The sequence below is a fragment of the Equus przewalskii genome, chromosome 12, assembly GCF_037783145.1.
Source record: "Equus przewalskii isolate Varuska chromosome 12, EquPr2, whole genome shotgun sequence".
Lineage (NCBI taxonomy): Eukaryota > Metazoa > Chordata > Mammalia > Perissodactyla > Equidae > Equus > Equus przewalskii.
Window position 1 is genome coordinate 6540677 of NC_091842.1, and position 18389 is coordinate 6559065.

The following is an 18389-nucleotide window of genomic DNA, read 5'->3' on the forward strand; positions in this document are numbered from 1 at the left end:
GGGCTTTGCCCACCTCACAAATACGTGTGGCCTGCTCACAGGGATCAGGTGGCAATCCCTTGATTCCAGGGAGAGAGATCCCTGGTCCCCACTCTGGGTGGGCACATGCTGAGACAGAAGGAGATCATGCTGGGGGTTCGTTTCCCTGGTCTCGCGCTGCCTTGGCCAGCCCACAACTTCCTGAGTCCAGATGCCTGGAGCTTGGCTGCCATCTTGTGACCAGGAGGCAGTAAGGCCAATGCAGAGAGGAGGAAGGAGCAGCAAGCCGGAAGGAACCTTGAAGGCCTGGAGACAAGACCAGCCCCTGACCGACTGCCCTCCCCCAAGTCAGCCAGCCCTGAAGTCGCCCCCGGTGTGTGGCTGCATTTCTTGGAAACCCGAGAAGGCAGAAAAGAAGGGGGAGTGTAGCATCTTCATCCAAGGGCACCAGGGGAGGCAGGTTCCAGGAAGAAACGGAAAACTTTCTCCAAAAGAAATTCTTCCAGCCCCAAGCTCCCCTCACCCAGGATGCTTCACTTAAGGCTTAGAAACTTTGTCCCCCAAGGGAGCCGTTCCAAAGAACACCTCCCGCGGCCTCCCAGTTTGAGGTGTGCTTTCCCACCCGCTGGGTCTTCCCACAATGGCCGCAGGCCTGTGAGGGTGGCGGGCGGGCGGCGCTTGTTATGAGTCAGCCTCGCTTTACAGATGCGGGGAACCGAGGCACTGCAGGAAGAGGGACTTGCCTGAAATTACTCTTCAGGTTGAGTGGCAGAGCCAGGGTTCGGTTCAGTGTTCTAACACCACTGTTCGTTCATTCATTCCCTCGCTCACTCACTCATTCAGCAGATGCGCACTGAGGGCCTGCTGTCTGCCAGGTGCTGTTCTAGGCTCGGGAGAGCAGCGTGAACAGTACAAACAGGGCTTCCGCTCGCACCGAGCTTCTGCATGACCTTTCCATCAATCAGGCTGCCTCGGTTCAGTTTTCACAACGAGAAAAGCGAGTCCCCCGGTGAGCACATCGGTCAGGACGCTTTCAAAGAGACCAACAAAAACTCAACTGGAACCAGCTTGAAAAGTGAAGTAGCTCGCCCAGAGGGGCTTCTTTGCCCTCCATCGTGATCCGAAGTCCTGGACTCCCAGAGAGAGGGGCCTGAGGAACTGAGGAGGGTTCGCGCCAGGCCACCTGGCCTCAACTTCATTGATGAGGCAGAGGGTAGGGATGGAAAAACCCCTGGGGACCACCTGGCCCAAGACCCAAATTCAGGTGGCTGCAAGCAGCCAGGTAACAAAGGAGCGAAGCTGCCCGCGCTGGAACAGAGGGGCAAGAAGGCAGCACTGAGAGACGTGCCGGGCCAGCCAGAGTCAGGCGGGGCGGCCAGCGTGCATCCCTGCCCGGGCCGCATCCTGGTCTTGCAGTGAGGACGCCGGGCGGGGAGGGCGGGGCTGGCTGCCTTGGCCACGCCTTACTGTCTACACCCGCACCGGGCCTGCACTTTTGGCGCCCGGCGGGTATCAGCTCTCGAATGAAGGGATGGTCCCGGCGCGGCTGGGGACCGAGGCCTGCAGAAGTTCGCTAAGTGGCTCGGTGGCCAGCGTGTGAGCCCAGATCCCGCCGTCCCGCGGTCCGGCTCAGAGGACACCGCCCTCCCGCCCCGCGCTGTCCACTCCCGGTGGGGGCGATGGGGGCATGCGCGCCCTGCCGGGCTCCCAGGTCCCCGCCCAGCTGTTCTCAGGCTGTGCACTCCTCTCTGAGCCTCAGTTTCCCCATCCATAGAGTATCAAGGGGTGGTCGCGGACGATTTCTGGGCGACTTGGGTCTGTGCAGCCCTAAACCCGGAGGGGTGGGCGGGGCCTCGGGTCTCCAGACCGCGGCCCCTGGTCCCCGCCCCGGTCCCCGGGGGCGAGGCTGGGAGGCCCCGCCCCCCGCCCACGAGGAAGTGGCTGCGGCGAGGCTAGGGGCCCAGAGCCGGTTCGGCGCGTCGACTGCCCAGAGTCCGCGGCCGGGGCGCCCCGAGGTGAGGGGGCGCGGGGGAAAGGGGGGGCGGGATGCGGGGATGTGAAGGGGCGCAGGAGGGGGCGCGTGGAGGTCGGGGGGGCGGTCGGGGAGGGGGAAAGGGGGAGGGGGCGCATGCAGGTGGCGAGTGCGCGGGGGCCGCAGGACCATGATGGTGGGATTAGGGGTCTCGCCTGGAGGTGAGGGGACGAGTGGGCGCAGGTGGCGGGCGGCGCCGAGGGCAGGCGGTGGCCTCCGGGCGAGGGAAACGCGGGGCTCTCGGCGCCCTCGGGGCGCCCCCCAGCCCCGGCCCCCTTCCTGTCCCTCCCCGGCCCCCACCTGCCGACCCTGCCCCGCGGCCGCTGTCCCCCGTTATTTCGGGCCGCGACGGCCCCACGCCCAGTCACTTCCCCCAGCCTCCAGCCTTCCGGGTTCTCCAGCCGGGAAATGAGCTGGCGCCCCCGCCCCGCCCGCCGCGCCACCCCCTCCCCCTCCCCCGCCCGCCTCCCGCCCCGGCCGTCGGAGGGGTCCGGCGACGGCCCTTCTGAGTCCCGGGCGCTGGACCCCGCGGATCCCAGCGGCCCCTCCCTCGCCGGCGGCGCAGAGGAGCAGCCGGGCCGCCCCGCGGGCGGGGACAGCCCTGCAGTCACGGCCAGCGTGAGCCTCGGGAGCTGGACACCGGGCTGGAGGCTGTCCCCGGCTCCTCCCGCCTGGCGGGCAGTGCTCCCTGGAGGTTAGAACGCCCATGGCCCTTGAGGTCTCAGGGCCCTGATTAAGAGTGCCAGCGTCTTCCTTCCCCAGCCGCTGACCCTAGTAAGCAACCTCACCTCTCTGAGCCTCAACTTTCCTTATCTGGAAAATGGGGACCTTTCAAGTCATGAGTCCCAAATGTGATAATGTGTGTAAGACACTGGGCAGCGTGCCAGGCACACACAATATCAATGGGGGCTGTTAGTATTGTCTCTGCTGTTGTAACGCCTGCACGCGTTTACCAAAGTGTCTCCCTGGGTGAACCTAAACTCTGGGGTTTGGGGTCAGAATCCCAAACTGTGCCATCTAGGAGCCATGTGACTTTGACCAAATCTTGCCTTTTGTCTGAGTCTCTTTCCTCCTGTACAAAATGAAGGTTGAAAGAAAAATACCAAAAAACTTCTTAGGTTTGCTTTAGCAGATAAAAGGGAATGTGTGTCAAAGTCCTGGGTAAACCTTTGGCGTTTACAGCTGTCAGTGAAGTTAGTTCATTACGTGTGTGTTTGTATATAACCCAAGTCTTTTCTAATACTTAAATAGTATCCCAACATGTTAATGTCACTCTTTACTTTGTCCATATTTGTAGTCATCTGGACTTTTCCACCCTGTCATCATTATAAAGAGGGTTATTATGAACGTGTTTGCTTAAAAAAAAAAAGTCAGTGGCTATTTTCTTAGCCCCAGAATGAATTTATGCAACCAAAGAGTGTTAACCATTTTTAAGTTCCTGTTCATGTGATTCTGTCCCGTTTGTTCCTACCCGACTGTTGAGAGTTATCTCATTGCTCTCCAGAAAGGCTGCTCAAATTAGCAACAAATGAGACTTTCTGCGCAGCCCTGCCCGCATTGAGTTTTATGTGTTTTTGGATTTTGTTTTGTTTGGATTACTTGAGCGGGTGCTTCATGGTGCCTTGTGACTGTTTTCATTTGTGTCTTAACTTGACTTTGCCTCGTTTGTAAGACTTTAAGAGCCGAGCTGGGGAGGAGGGTTGGCTGGTCGCTGTGTGGGGTGGCAAGGGCTGCTCCACACACAACAGGAAGTTGAGTAACCGCTTAGCACGCGTGCAAAATGGCTTGCTGGCAGCTCCCTCCAGCCTCTGAGCTGGGTGGGGACTTCCCTGAGTCCTGTAGGGCCGAGATCCTGGCTCCAGGCCGCTCCTTCTGGCCTCCCTCATATCCACCCAAGCCTCTGGGTTCAGAGAAGGCTGGCAGAGGTTCTCTGACAGCAAGAACGAACCTACGGCCGGTGCCCCATCCAGTTCCTGCCTTCTCTGGATAGAGACACGAGGAAAGTGTTGGCCGAGGGCGCCCAGGCGGTGTGGGGACAGCCAGAACCTGAACCCAGCGCTGTAAGGAGCGCTGAGGTCTGAGGCCCTTGGCCTGGCAGCCCGAGGCCTCGCCTGGCTGGCTTGGCTGTGGAGGGGAGCTGCATTCTCCCCACATCCAGAGAGGACCCTGGATTGCAGGTTTCCAGGCTTTTCTGATCATTGACCCCATCAGGGAAAAAATGTAAGCACATCCTGCCCAGGAAGTATTTACAAATTGCATATATGTGCTGCTGCAGCAACCGGCATACTCCTTACAGACCATCCCTTAAGGCGGATACGGAAAAAAGAATGTGATTCAGTCATTCAACCATGTTCAAAAAATATTTATCAAGTGCCTACTGTGTGCCAGGCCCTCTAATTGGTGGTGGGGATGCATTAGTGAATGAAACAAATATGCCTGCCCCCGTGGAGCTCACGTCCACACTCCAGTACATGGTCAATGGCGCCCCCGATGGAAACCCACACCCCACCTTACAGACAAACCCCCTCCCAGCCGTCATGCTGCCCTCTCTGTGCCCTGGACGCCCAGCCCCAGGCAATCCTGGGTCCATTCATACAAAGCGCCCACTGTGTGCCGGATATGGGGGAAGTGCTCCTGGGAGCACAGAGAGATCCTGGCTCCAGACTGGTGGGGGTGGTTTGGAGCCAGCATAGAGTCTGTCAGGGTTTGGCCCCCGCTCCGCCAGCCTCACTCTGTTTCTGGATGATAAGGGGCACAGAGCACTGGTCCCAACACAGTCCTCAGGGCGCCCTCCTCTCTCTTTGTCCTCAGCAGTCAGATAGGCCCATGGTGACAAGTGGGTGGATGTCCCTGAGTCCTCGGCCTCAGCCTACCCTCATCTCCACCAGGAGCATTGTGTTGTCAACACACTAGGACAAAGCAGCCCTAATGGCATTTTCCTCAGTGGGGTGGCTGGCTGGGCTGGAGGGGGTGGGGACTCGCCCCACCCTTGGTAGGGGAGATGTTTTCCTGGGAGTAAGACAGAGTTGCCCCGGCAGGGTGGCCCAGTGTGAAGGCTGCTTCCTGGGTCTGACCACATGGAACAATCCACTGATTCCTGATCTAGGAGGCTACAGCCCTGAGGCCACAGTGCCCACAGAAGGAGAAGCCACTCCCCTCTCTGCGCTCCCACTTCCTCATTTATAACGTGGGGGAGGGGAGTCATCCTCCCTGAGGTCCTGCTGGTTTCAGTTGCTTTGCAGAAGTTAGAAAAAAGTTATGAAAAGGGGGAAATGCATCTTCCTCTCTCCCACCCCCTTCACCCATACCCTCTACCCCCTACCCCCTTTAAGGTGTTGGTTCAGTGGACTAGGAAGTATTGCTGTCTGAATTCATGCTAAAGTGTGATTGGCTGATAGCTGTGGTCTGAACTGCCCTCCCTTGCCTGTCCCAGGCGCCTGTGGCCATCTTTACCAGCTGCTACCTCTCCCACTTGAGAACCTTTGGGTTCCAGGAAACAGCAGTCAGGGCTCCCCAAGTCCTCTCAGCTGCGTCGTTTGCTAGTATGGGGGCTGCCGTCCTTGGCAGACCCAACCTCTCCATCTTCACAGCGCAAGTCTGGATCATCAGCTAGCCCGGCTTTTACAGCCTGGCCCGCATGTCTGGACACTCTTACCCAGACCCCGGAAGGGGCAGAGACGCCCGGCAGCATGGCGAGTCTGTGAGTTGGAGCTGGGACATTGGCTCTGCTGACCAGCTCTGGGCCGGAGTCTAGGGTCCAGGGGCCACCGCCCCCTGGGGCTGCATCCGCAGGCCTTCTTGCTTCTGGGCCGCCTGGGGCTGAAGGGGTGAGGGTACTTGGTCTCAGCAGGCGTCCGGGGGCCACCAGGAGCCTGGCCAAGGGTGGGAAGTGGGCTTCTGGCTTTAGCGCTGGTCCTGCCCTGTCGGTGACCTGGGAAATGGGGGTGGACAGAGGTCACACAGGCCTGGCTCTCCCCCTCCTGAGTCCTGTTGTCTGAGGGGTGGCCAGCAATGACCCCCTGCCCCAGCCAGCTGGACATGGGTGCTGGTGCTGCCCAGCCCAGATGCCGGAAGCACTTGGGGCAACCCCATCAGGCCTGCTGACCGGCTGGCTCTGCAGCACCATCTCTGGGCCTTTGCCGCCTCCCACAGGGGCCTGTAAGGGGTGGGGGCTGTGGCGGCAGGGAACTGTGTGCTGTGTGATCACGTGAAGCTGAACACGCCTGCATGTGGAGCGGTGTGCTTATGTGTGTGAGGCTGAACACCCCTGAGTGTGTGGGAGCAGCGTGCTGGGTGTGCGTGCAAGGCTGAACACGCATGAGCTGCAGGAGCAGTGTGCTTGTGTGTGTGCGAGGCTGAATATGCCTGAGTGTGTGGGAGCAGCATACTTGTGTGTATGCGCGCGTGTGTGCCCTGTGCTGCCCCGGAGCTTTCCAGGCCTTCCTGCTGTGAAATGCAAGCAGGCAGTGTGGACCTGGAGTGAGCTGGGTGGGCAGGACGCCAGGTCCAGTGGGATTTGGGGTGCGACCTTGAGTGGGTGGTCCCTGAGCCCCGGATTCTCCTGTGCGACAGGCTGTGCTACAGCTCATGCCCGCCTCGCGCCTGGGCCCAGACTCAATGCTGTTCCTCCCAGAGAGGGCTTGGTGGAGCCCCGCTGCGGGAGGGGAGAGCCCCCGGGATTCTAGCGGGGCCCCAGCCGGCTGTGCGGGTGAGCTCACTTGAGCGGGAGCCCTTCTGGGGGTCTCCCACTGGCTGCCCGGGGCATCTGGGGCTCAGGCCACAGTGAGGGGCAGCCTGCCAGCAGCCCGGTCCGCAGGATGCACCTGCCAGGCCAGTGGGGGTGGCCACCAGGTGCCTGGTGCCACTCACCTGGGAGCTGTGTGACCCTGAACAGGTGGCTTCCCCTCGCTGAGCCGCAGTCTCCATGTCTGTCATCCGGGGCTGTGGCATCTGAGCACTGAAGTCAGGAATCCATAGAGTGGTGAGAGCTGGCAAGTAGGGAGCGTTCTGGAAATGTTCGGTGGTGGTATTCTTTTTAAAAATTTTTTAATAAAGAACTTTGCTGGGCACTAACAGCGATAAATGACATGTTCATGAAATACTTCTTGAGCACCTCCCACCGAAGCCTTGAGGCCTCGGGGACAGGACTGTGAACAAGGTGGTCGGCGGTGTCCGTCTCCATCAAGCCTGTTGTAGTCCCGTGGGGGAGGTGGACAGCAGGCACAGCCCATGAGTCCAGGGTCCCGTATGCTCAGGAACGATCGTCTGCGGAGAAAATGAAATGGGGACAGGGCAGGGCCGGCACGGGGGAGGTGGCCACAGTTTCCCATCGGTGGGGCTGGCTTGGAGCCCAGACTGGAATGGCAGCAGGGAGGGCAGGAACCGCATGGGCATCTGGGGGAAGAGCTTCGAAGGCCGAGGGAACAGCCAGTGCGAAGGTCTGAGGCCTGTGTGCCCCAGCATCAGCCCCCGGTCTAGCTGGGGAGGCTGCCCCCTGAACAGATGCTGTCCCATCCATGGTGGACTAAGAGTGGCCCTTTCCTGAACACCTACTATCTGCCGGGCGTGGCAGATCGTCTTATTCACCCTCTTAACGCCTCCGGGGGCAGGATTCCTGTTCCCATTTTGCACATGTGGAAACTGAGGTTCAGAGAGGGCGAGCGATGTGCTTGGGGTCACACAGCTGGCGAGCAGTGCTGCTGGGCCCCACACCCAGGCCCTGCGACTCTGGGAGAGAAGGGGTTTGAGGAAGTGATGGTCACTTTGGGTTTTTCCCGGTGAGCAGGGTTTTGCCGAATAGAACGGGGGTGGGCATTCGGGAGAAGGGCACGCAGGCATGAAATGTGGACAGAGCTGGCCTTGACATCAGGCTGCCTTTTCTGCAGACGGAACAGCATGTGCAAAGGCCAGGAGGCCAGGTGTGCCCCAGGCACAAAGGCTGGCGGAGGGCAGCAAGCTTGGCAGGAAGAACAGGCAGGGGGCCACCAGCAGGGTCGGCACAGCCAGGGAGGAAGGGGGTGGCCTGAGATGGGAATTGCTGGGAGGAGCAGCCTGTCCCGGGCATGGGGCCGAAATGAGCAGAGCTGAGTCAGGAGGGGCGAGGGCAAGGGGAGGCTGCCCATGACGCGCCCCCCCCACCCCAACCCCGTCACTCCTCAGGCCCAGGGGGCTCAGCGGCAGGGGAGGAGGCTGGCGACATGCAGGCAGGGGCTGAGCTGGGACATGGGGAGGGGAGGGTGAGTTGCTGCTCGATCCCAGGGCTGCACCGTCAGTGTGGGCCCAGCCCCCTCCTCCCAGCGCCTGGCTGCTCTCCATGTACCTCCGTCATCCCCACGGCCCAGCCACCTTGGGCCCTGGACACCCCACCAGCCACTCAGGTCCCAGCCACAGGAGCATCAGATGGGTTTTCTGGAGCAGACTGGGACGTCTGTCTGTCCGTCCGCCTGAAGTCCCCGCGCCCCCACCTGAGCGTGAGGGAAGACCCGGGCTCTGGGCGTGGAGCGCTGGGCGCCGCGCTCGGTTTATGAGATTGTTTCATTCATCCTCACCCCGTCCTTCTCGGGGAGCTTCGCCTGGGAGGAAACTGAGGCACAGACGATGAGCGATGGCCTGTCTGGCACAGGCTCAGCACACCCCACTCATGATAGCACCCCCCACCCATCCCTTGTCTCTTCTCCGGAGCCTCAGAGACATCCCATGAGAGGTGCTGTTTTTTGAGGAGGGAAACTGAGGCCCCAGGAGGGAAGCAACATGCCAGGCCAGGGTCAGGAGGCCTCCCCGAGCTCGGCTGGGGCCTGGTCTGGGGTAGGGGCAGGGGCAGGGCTGACTCGGGTCCCCTCCCTGTCCTGGGCACAGGAGCCGAGCGGCCATGGCCTACCACAGCTTCCTGGTGGAGCCCATCAGCTGCCACGCCTGGAATAAGGACCGCACACGTGAGTGCTGCCCCCTGGAGCATTTGTGGGTGCCCACCCCTTGCCCCCCGGAGCACATGGGTGCTAAGCAGCAGGCGCCCTGACTGTGGGCTCAGTGCGGGCTCCTGACCCCCTTCACCGCGGTCCTGAGTTTGAGGAGGAAGTGGAGCCAGGTGGGGTGGTGGGGGAGGTGTGGTGGAGGTGGGAGGGCAGCCCGCATGGCCCTAGCCCCAGGGGGTGTGACAGCCAGGCCTGCCCTCTAGGACCCACAGGTGGGGGAGGGCTCAGGGGCCAAGAAATGATGATGCACCTGCCATGGCAGGTAGTGAAAGGTGCTGGGAAGAGGGAGGCAGGGTGAGGGGAAGCGATGGGGGCAGAGGCGCCAGTTAGGAAAGCCAGGGCGAGCCCTCGGAGGAGGTGACATTTGCACAGACTTGAAGGAGGGAGGGGCGGGCGCAGAGGCCCTGAGGCGGGAGGGCCTGGCGTCATCAGGAGCAGCAAGGAGCCCGTGGCTGGAGCTGGGAGCAGAGGGCAGTAGCAGGGGACGGGGAGAGCTCCCAGAGGTCATGAGGCTGCTCTGGGGGTGTCCGGGGTGGTGGGTGCAGGCAAGGGGTGGCCAGTCCCTGAGGAGGTGTCACCAGAGGCCCAGCAGGGGGCCCCTGTGAGGCAGAGGAGGAGCCCCAGTCATGAAGACTCAGGTGTTGCCTGGGTGGCCTGGGAAGTGGGGACCTGGCACCCACGCCTCCTTCCACTCCCCACCCCCCGCCTGTCTCTCCCGCAGAGATTGCCATCTGCCCCAACAACCACGAGGTGCACATCTATGAGAAGAGCGGGGCCAAGTGGGTCAAGGTGCACGAGCTCAAGGAACACAACGGGCAGGTGACAGGTGGGTCAGGCTGGCTGGGATCACCCTCCTGAGGGGAGGCAGGGGCACAGGGCAGGGCCAGCCAGGGCCATCGGCTCACTCACTGTGTCAAGCAGGATAGTTTGGCTTGCAAGTAACACAACCCTGAGTCAAACTGGCTTAAGTTATAAAGGCATTATGTTGGTTCATGTTACTAAAAAACTCAGAAGTTTGTGGACTTCAGGAAAGGCTTGATCCAACAGCTCAGCATTACCAAGGACCCATTTCTTTTCTGTGTCTCGGCTTGGCCTTCCAGCATGTTTGGAGATAGTGTGGAGAGCTGTTACACCCCCACTCGGTCTAGTAGCACCCTCTGGAGCAGCTTTCATCTAGGTTATGGGCTCTAAGCCCCTCCTACAGGGACACTATAGAGCCACCTCTGCTTGGATGGCTTCAATCTAGTGTCCCCTCTCCACCCACAGGCATCGACTGGGCCCCCGAGAGTAACCGCATTGTGACCTGCGGCACAGACCGCAACGCCTACGTGTGGACGCTGAAGGGTCACACATGGAAGCCCACGCTTGTCATCCTGCGGATCAACCGGGCCGCTCGCTGCGTGCGCTGGGCCCCCAATGAGAACAAGTTCGCTGTGGGCAGCGGCTCCCGGGTCATCTCCATCTGCTACTTCGAGCAGGAAAATGACTGGTGGGTGCCTGGGCAGGACCAGAGTGGGCTGGGAGGGGCCCAGGGCTGCAGACCAACAGGTGGTGGGTGGTGTCCCAGAAAGCACTAGACGGGGTGTCGGGACCCCTGTTCATGTGACCCTGGGGAAGTGGATCCTCTCTGGACGTCGTGGGTGAGGTGAGGGTCCTTGCACAGCCCCGTCTCAGTAATAAGCGTGCAGACCACCCTGCACACATGTTGGCATTGGCTCCCCCCAGGCCCCTGGCCTGCGCGTCTCTTGTCACCCCCTCTTCACAGATGAACAAAGTAAGGCCCTGAGTCAGTCACTTGCCCAAGGAGCCCAGCCTGTCTCACCCCCAGGCCCCCTCGCCAGCCCTCAGCCACGTCATAATCTCCCCTGAGGGCAGAGGCCAGGCAGGACTCAGGCTGGAGTCTGGGAGACTCGGTGGGGGCCCACCTGTCTGTCCGTCTCTCCCACCAACCGTCTGACTCTCTGTCCAGGTGGGTGTGCAAACACATCAAGAAGCCCATTCGCTCCACCGTCCTCAGCCTCGACTGGCACCCCAACAACGTGCTCCTGGCCGCCGGCTCCTGCGACTTCAAGTGCCGGTGAGAGGGCGGGACCCTGACATCCACACCGGAGCAGGGACTGGAGGGTACCGGGGAGTCCTGTCCTGGGAGCCCCAAATTCGTCTTCCAGGCCAGCTCCAGCTCTGCTGACAACGGGGTGTCCTCAGTGAGAATCTGTGAGGTTTTTCTCTTTGGAGGCTCATCATTGGGTCCTGTCTCCAGCCCCTGGAGAGGCTTAGCAGGACGCATCCCTTGCCGCCTCTTAATGTCAGCTAGGTTTCTTTCCTAGGCCCTCCTCTCCTGCCTCATTAGAACTCCCCACCCCTTTAGTTTCCTGGCTTCTATCTGAAGGAAAATGAGTGGGTGTACTTTTTCATACTAAGGTATGAATGACTGATAAGTTGGGGACCAACTCTGCCTCATTATCTTAAGGCCTGGGATGTAGAGTCTCCAGTTGTTGGCTGTTTTTCTCTTCTGGGCCAGCACCCTCGAGTATCCCAAGGCCTGGGATTCTGAATCTCCACCATGGAAATGAGGCTGCAGCAGGTCCAGAGGCCCCACTGGAGCCCAGGGCGTGGAGAGGATGATGTCCTGATGAGGCTTTGTTGGTGGGTAGGAACTGGCTGGCCTCCTGGCCCCGCTCCATTGCATCAAGAGGGCACTGAGGCTCAGCCTTGTCCGAGCCTGAAGGCACAGGTCGTGCCAAGCTGGCTGTGGTCCCCACGAGCTCCTAGCCGGGTGCTCTGACCTCACCAGGCCGGTTTGGGAGAGGGAGTCCCTTCTCAGGCCGCTCCCAGACCCCTGGTCACCCTTTTTTTTTGGCCTCTCCTGGCAGGATCTTCTCAGCCTACATCAAGGAGGTGGAAGAGCGGCCGGCCCCCACCCCGTGGGGCTCCAAGATGCCCTTCGGGGAGCTGATGTTCGAGTCCAGCAGTAGCTGCGGCTGGGTGCACGGCGTCTGCTTTTCAGCCAGCGGCAGCCGCGTGGCCTGGGTCAGCCATGACAGCACCGTGTGCCTGGCCGATGCCGAGAAGAAGATGGCGTGAGTACAGGCCACCTGAGTAGGGGGCAACCAAGGCACAGAGCAGTGGGGGCTGGCATGGCTGACGTCTCTCTCTCCCTCAGTGTTGCGACTCTGGCCTCTGAAACGCTGCCGCTGCTGGCCCTGACCTTCATTACAGACAACAGTCTGGTGGCAGCGGTAAGGAGGGAGCGAGGAGGGGAGCAATGGCCAGTTAGCACAGGTCTCCCAGAGCCCCGAGGTGCCCAGGCAGCTCCCCACTTGTCCCCGTCTCTCCCTTCCTTCCTGCCATCCATCCATGTATCAGTATTGGTCGGAACAGGCTGGCAGTAACGCAAAAAATCCCCAGCTGCTGTGGCTTGACTAGTAAATATTTATTTCTCGCTCACTTTATATGTCCAGCGTGGGTGTTGTGGGGGGCTCTGCTCACTGCTGTGGGGGGCCAGAGAGTGGAGAATCCTGCCCTGGATCCTCGCGTTTCTGCTTTCATTTTACTGGCCAGTGCAAATGACACCGCCACTCCTAACTCAGAGGTGGCTGTGTGTGACGCAGTTCTACCACGTGTCCAAAAGGGCACGACTCTCCCTCTCTCCTCCTGCCCATCTATCTGTCCAGGCCCTTTTCATCCCTCGGCAAACATAATGGGGGGTCTCAGAGGGGGATAAGGCCCGCTTTGCCTAGAGAAGCTTCCAGCTGTGCGGTCTCTCCGGGAGCAGCTGTAACCGGCTGGGCAGGACAGAAGGCCCTGGGCTCCCAGGGGAGGCCCGGATAAGCTTTCCCAATCAGACGCGAGCCTTGCTGGGGGAGGGGCCGCCCCTAGATGCTCAGCCCCACCATCTGGTCCCTGTCGAATACACCTGGGGACGGCGGCATTGGCTTCTCGGTAGCTCCACCCAGGTCCCGCATCTGGCCCCCGTGGCCCCAGACTCGTGGCCAGACGCCCCTCGGTGTTGCGCTTTGCCTCCGGCCTCAGTTTCCCCGTGTGCAAATGGGGACGCTGCGCCTGCCCTCGGCCGGCGCTCCAATGGCACCCCGCCCCGTCGCAGGGCCACGACTGCTTCCCGGTGCTGTTTACCTACGACGGCGCCGCGGGGACGCTGAGCTTCGGGGGGCGGCTGGACGTGCCCAAGCAGAACTCGCAGCGCGGCTTGACGGCCCGCGAGCGCTTCCAGAACCTCGACAGGAAGGCGAGCTCGGAGGGCGGCGCGGCCACGGGCGCCGGTCTGGACTCGCTGCACAAGAACAGCGTCAGGTGAGGGCGGGGCCGGGGTGGGGCCAGGAGGTGGGCGGGGCCAGGAGGGGGGTGGCCGGCCTGGACTCGCTGCGCAAGAGCAATGTCGTGTGAGGGCGGGGCCAGATGGCGGGCGGGGCCGGGCGGTGGGCGGGGCCAGGAGGGCGGGGCGGGCCTGGACGGCACAACAGCGTCAGGTGAGGGCGGGGCCGGGGCGGGCGGGGCCAGGCGGTGGGCGGGGACAGGAGGGGCGTGGCCGGCAGGAAGGCGAGCTCGGAGGGCGGTGCGGCCGCGGGCGCCGGCCTGGACTCGCTGCGCAAGAACAGCGTCAGGTGGGGGCGGGGCCAGGCAGTGGGCGGGGACAGGAGGGGCGTGGCCGGCAGGAAGGCGAGCTCGGAGGGCGGTGCGGCCGCGGGCGCCGGCCTGGACTCGCTGCGCAAGAACAGCGTCAGGTGGGGGCGGGGCCAGCTCAACTCTCCCCCGCTCCCCAGCGTCGAAGAGCGGGCCCTGACTTAGGAAACCGGTCGATCTCTTTAGGTTGCACAAAAATAGCACCAGGCGCGGGCAGAGCGGTCCATCTCGCTCTGCATTTTTAAGACATGGCTGTAGGGGTGGGGCCTGCGGTTCTCTGGGCCGCCAGGCAGTGACCAGCCAGCTTCTTATGGGCGGCGCCGTAGCTGAAGCCGGCCTAGTGTCTAGAACCTGGAGGGTAGGCGCGAAACTGAGGGTCCCGCTGCAACCTCCCTTCGGAAGTGCGGTGGGACGAGGGAGCGAGAGTCCTTCCAAAACTCCCCAATCCTGCCAGCTACAGGTGTCCACCCCCGCGGCGAATCAGAGGGCAAAGTGTGGCAAGACTTTGCAACCGAGCCCCTCGGCCGCTTAAACCCTCCTGTGGCTGCCTGGTCCAATGTCTTCAGACTAAACACCCTTCCGCGGCTTTCGAGGCTCTTCAGAACTAGGCCTGCGTCCTTCCAGTCTCATGTTTTTCTTCTTTTTTCCCGTCCTGCCACAATACTGTCACTCTGCCCACTCCCCAGACACATATCCTCACGCCCTGCCCAGGCCTTTGTGTACCGTATTCCATCTGCCTGGTCTGCCTTTTGCACCTCGCACATTACTGTTCGTCCCTAACGCAGATTTGTGAGCCCCATTCTTTGTGATCCTTTGTCATCCTTTGTCACGCCCGCTCCCAAGCTGTCCCTGCATGGGCACACCCCATCTCAGCACTTCTCATGAGAGTTGGCTCCCCCAGAAGTTTGGGACCTCCTGGAGGGCAGGGTGGGCCGGAGTCCCGCATGGGCACAGGCTGGGATCCGGAAAGCCCTCATCCTCTTTGCAGCCAGATCTCGGTGCTCAGCGGGGGAAAGGCCAAGTGCTCGCAGTTCTGCACTACGGGCATGGACGGCGGCATGAGCATCTGGGATGTGAAGGTGAGGCTTGCCCCACCCTGGCTCCTGCCAGGCCCCCAGATGCCCCATCCCTCATTCCTGGGAGAGAAAGGCACTGTGTGGGGATGGGGGCGGGGCAGACCCTTGACATCTGGGCCTCGGCACCCTCTGGGGCACCACCCTTTAGGGCTGGGATTCAAACCCAGGTCTGTGTGACCCCAAAGCCCAGATCCTCTGACCTGTGCTAGGCTGGGGGCTGGGGTGGGTGTGGGCCAGGTCCCTGCAGAGGGGCTGTCTGCAGCACAGCTGAGAAGCAGCCTGTCTGTTCTGCTTGTCTCCTTCCAGAGCTTGGAATCAGCCTTGAAGGACCTCAAGATCAAATGACCTGCCAGGATTATGTTGCCCTCATCCCAGCTGCTGGGGGAAGGGGTGAGGGAGGCTACGGTCGCTTTGCTGAATGTTTCTAGGGTACCAGTTTGGGGCGCCACAGGAGCTGCTCCCTCAGGAGGGGAGGGGAAGGGGTGGGAAGCTTTTCTTATCTGTTGAAGGAACACGTGCCTTTTTCTTAAAGAAATGCTTTCGTTTCTTGTAAAAATTATCCCCAAAGCACTCTGCTGGTCATGAACTGCTTCAAAACTGGAGGTAATAAAAATGCAATTGTAGAAATGCTCGCCTGTGTCTGGGAGGAGTGACTGGTTTTCGCACAGTCATAGGTGGCTTAGTTTTGCTTGCCAGCAAGATCGACCCTTAAACCCAAGGGCCTTCCCCGCTAGTCCACCTGGGGGCTTCCAGGACCGGGTGTCTTTTCTGTCATTCCTTCAGTTGTCAGATTCCTAGACAAGTGCTTGCGTATTCCAGGCTGGTTCTGGGCTTCAATGGAAATTTTATCATTTCTCTATTTGATGTTTGCGGTTGGTTTCTGGTAAACGCTTACCGTTTTTTTAGGACGATTGTTTTTCATTCCTGTTTTATTCAGAGGGTATTTCTGATCGTTTAGTCACCTGCTTTTTAGTTACCTATTTACAGAGTCATGGTTTTTCTCTTCCAGTCTAACTAGGTAATGAATGACACCAACACGTCTCCTAATTGTGAATTCTCCCACATCTGCAGGACAAAAGGTATCTAAAGTTGCCTTCTCCCCCATTGTTCCAGGGCCTGTCGCTCACAGGAGCCTCCTCTGTTGGAAGAGACCCTATCGATTCTCTTTAAAATCACAATGCGGGAGAAATTCTAAGACCCCAGGAGACAGGCCACACAGCTCTTCCTGTTCACTAGATGCAGTGTCAGGGTCATCCCCGTCTGTGCCAGGCCTCTGCAAAGTGAGGGCCTGGGATGGCTCCCCGGGGTTCTGGTCCCGGAACTGATTTCCATCTCTTCCTGCAAGACTGGGGCCTGTCCTGGTTCCTGGCTAACCTCAGGGCTGAAAACGTGGCCCCAGAATGTCCAACCAGCGTTCTTCCCCTTCTCTGAGCCCCCGAGGAACAGGTTTTCCCCTGCTGTTGGAGAAATATGAGCCCCAACCACGCGCGCGTTTGCATGCAGGGACCTCAAAGACGGCAACTGTCCTCCTTCATTAGACTTGAGTCTTGGCTTACAATTGACAGGCTCAGTCTTCTGCTTCCCACGAGGGAAAGGTATTACGTGGGACTGTTGGGGTGGGGCTGGGCTTCTCCAAGGGTGGCCGAGGCTCCTGTGACAGGCGGGAAGTCCCATCAGGAAAGGGGGGGACCCTGGCCCCTGCTCCATGTTGCACGCATCCCCTAGTGGGTGCTGGGACCACTGGCTGGGCTCGCTGGGCCTGCCCTGTGCCAGGCCCTGCTGGATGTCGAGACAGTTGAGGGGGCACAGTTGCTGCCTTTGAGAAGCTCACAGTCTGGTGGGGGAGATGACAACCCAGTGTCTCAAGAAAAGGAGGGGTTGGCACCCACGGAGGGTTCCAGGAAAGTAATAGCTTGCACAAAGGGCTGTGTGCAAGAGTCTGGCACCTTCTAAGAGCTGTAGGACTGATGGAGTGCAGGACAGGGATGAGGTGGAAGGCGAGGCTGGGAAGGTCCCCAGGGACCAGTTCCTGGAGGCCCTTGGCATCATGGGCAGTCAGGCCACTAAAGCTGGAGAGACACATGGCTAGGTTTGCATCCAGAGGCCAGATTGGAGGCCTGCAAGGAGAGTGCTGACTGTGTGGGTGTGACAAGGACCAGGGCAGTGGGGGTGGAAACAGCAGGGGCCCCGGGGACTGACAGGATGAGGGGACGAGGGCCAGGGAGGAACCAGGACGGCTTGGGCGACTTGGGTGAATGGTAGAAGACACAGTTGGAGGAGTCCTAACACACCAGTCAGCGTGTCCTCCCTCGGGAAGGAGGCCTTGTCATCCCCATTTTAAAGAAAACCGAATGCCAGAGAAAGAAGTTACCTCCCCAGAGTCTCACAGACAGAAACAGGCAGAGCCAGGATCCAAGCTCAGGTGGGACAACCAACCTCCACTGGAGGGGCATCTGCTGAAAGACTCGCTGTGAGCCCGGGGCTCTGCCTGGGCCAGCAGGGAAATGCTTTGAGGAGCTCTTGTCAGCACACCACCCAGGTAGGCAGGTGACATCTGCAGACCCGCTCAGAGGCCTGCAGGCACCAAGGAAGCCCTTGCCTCTGGCCTCGCCCCAAGGTCAGACAGGAGCAGGGCTGTCCTGGGCACAGAGAGGATTGCTGGCTGGGGCCAAACACAGCCCCTTCCGGCCGGCCCTTCATGTGGACCGAATACTTCCAGCACGTGTGTTACAAGACCCCTCATTAAGGCCGGTGTGGCCCCAGTTCTGCTGGCTGGCAGCACCCAGAGCCAACAACAGGCCGCTTCGTCAGCCAACCTTCGCCTTCCTCGTCTTATCAGAGAACTTCGTTTCTGTGACACAGACCTGAGTCTGGGCAGCAGCGGCTGCACGACCTCCTCCAGGGACCTCCAGGTTTGGCAAAACCTTTGAGGTAACTCCTGCTTCAGGGCCAGGGTCAGAGGGGTCTTCCGCAGGCCAGGGTGACCTGCAGATGCTGGCAGCTGTGGTACCCCTCCCTCCTGGGGCTGTTGATCTCCAACATGTCAAGCCCAGGGGGTGTGGCAGAGGTCACTGGGAGTCAGGGGCTTGATTCCGTCTCTGCCGCTAAATCTGTCTGACTTCGGGCCAAACCCCCTGCTTGGTGCTATCACTGACCTCTCAGGACTGTGTGCAAAGGATGCTGCTGTCGTGAGATGGAGCACCCCTCACGGGGGGGCGCAGGGACCGGACAGGCACTCTGGTTGCCCTTCACTGGGCCTGAGTCTGCAGGCAGCCCACACGATGGCGCTAAGCCTCAGTTCCCCCACCATACAGGGTGGTAAGGACTGAATGAGGTAATGCCTGGCAGTCATACATACCTCCTCCCGACACTGAGATCCTGAGGCTTTCACCACCAGGGGGCACCTGGAGACAGCACAGGACATTGAGGCGGGGTACTGCTGCTCCTGCCTGGACCGACGTGGCGGGTTCCTGGCCGCTCTGGCCTGAGGCCTCTACTTGATTAAAAAGGGGAGGGGATCTCTCCCAGCTCAGATGCCCAGGGTCAGTCCCCGCACCCTGCTCCTACGCGTGGTGCCACCTGAACCATGTAGGGCAGGCCCTGCCTGAGAACGATACCTGAGAGTGACACCATGCCCTGCTGGGTGAAAATAGCCCAGCACGGGGTCCAGGAATGGCTCTCGAACAAGCA

General features: G+C 60.6%; 1 protein-coding gene and 1 long non-coding RNA gene across 3 annotated transcripts; one reads left to right on the forward strand and one right to left on the reverse strand.

Moving 5' to 3' along the window:
* The first annotated feature begins 1642 nt into the window (after positions 1-1642).
* On the forward strand, positions 1643-15330 carry ARPC1B (actin related protein 2/3 complex subunit 1B). Of its 2 annotated transcripts, none has more exons than XM_070567487.1 (10): positions 1643-1994; positions 8867-8943; positions 9704-9808; positions 10249-10471; positions 10952-11059; positions 11856-12062; positions 12146-12221; positions 13088-13293; positions 14612-14702; positions 15006-15330. In XM_070567487.1, exons 2-10 carry the CDS (start codon positions 8880-8882, stop codon positions 15042-15044), a joined length of 1119 nt encoding a protein of 372 aa, XP_070423588.1. In that variant the 5' UTR covers positions 1643-1994; positions 8867-8879; the 3' UTR covers positions 15045-15330. The 2 variants fall into 2 exon arrangements, with proteins under 2 accessions (XP_070423588.1, XP_008514279.1); XM_008516057.2 differs by lacking the exon at positions 1643-1994 and adding an exon at positions 5354-5711.
* On the reverse strand, positions 4359-8594 carry LOC139074835 (uncharacterized). Its single transcript, XR_011524685.1, has 3 exons — positions 8331-8594; positions 6881-7276; positions 4359-5942 (listed from the first exon to the last, which is right to left on the reverse strand). It is a non-coding gene; the product is annotated as an uncharacterized lncRNA (long non-coding RNA).
* Positions 15331-18389: the final 3059 nt, after the last annotated feature.

Excerpts from the sequence above, each read along its gene's own strand:
- ARPC1B (XM_008516057.2), top strand. Across the intron at positions 8,944-9,703 it reads CTGGAATAAGGACCGCACAC|AGATTGCCATCTGCCCCAAC; the intron begins GTGAGTGCTGCC and ends TCTCTCCCGCAG. Across the intron at positions 10,472-10,951 it reads TTCGAGCAGGAAAATGACTG|GTGGGTGTGCAAACACATCA; the intron begins GTGGGTGCCTGG and ends CTCTCTGTCCAG.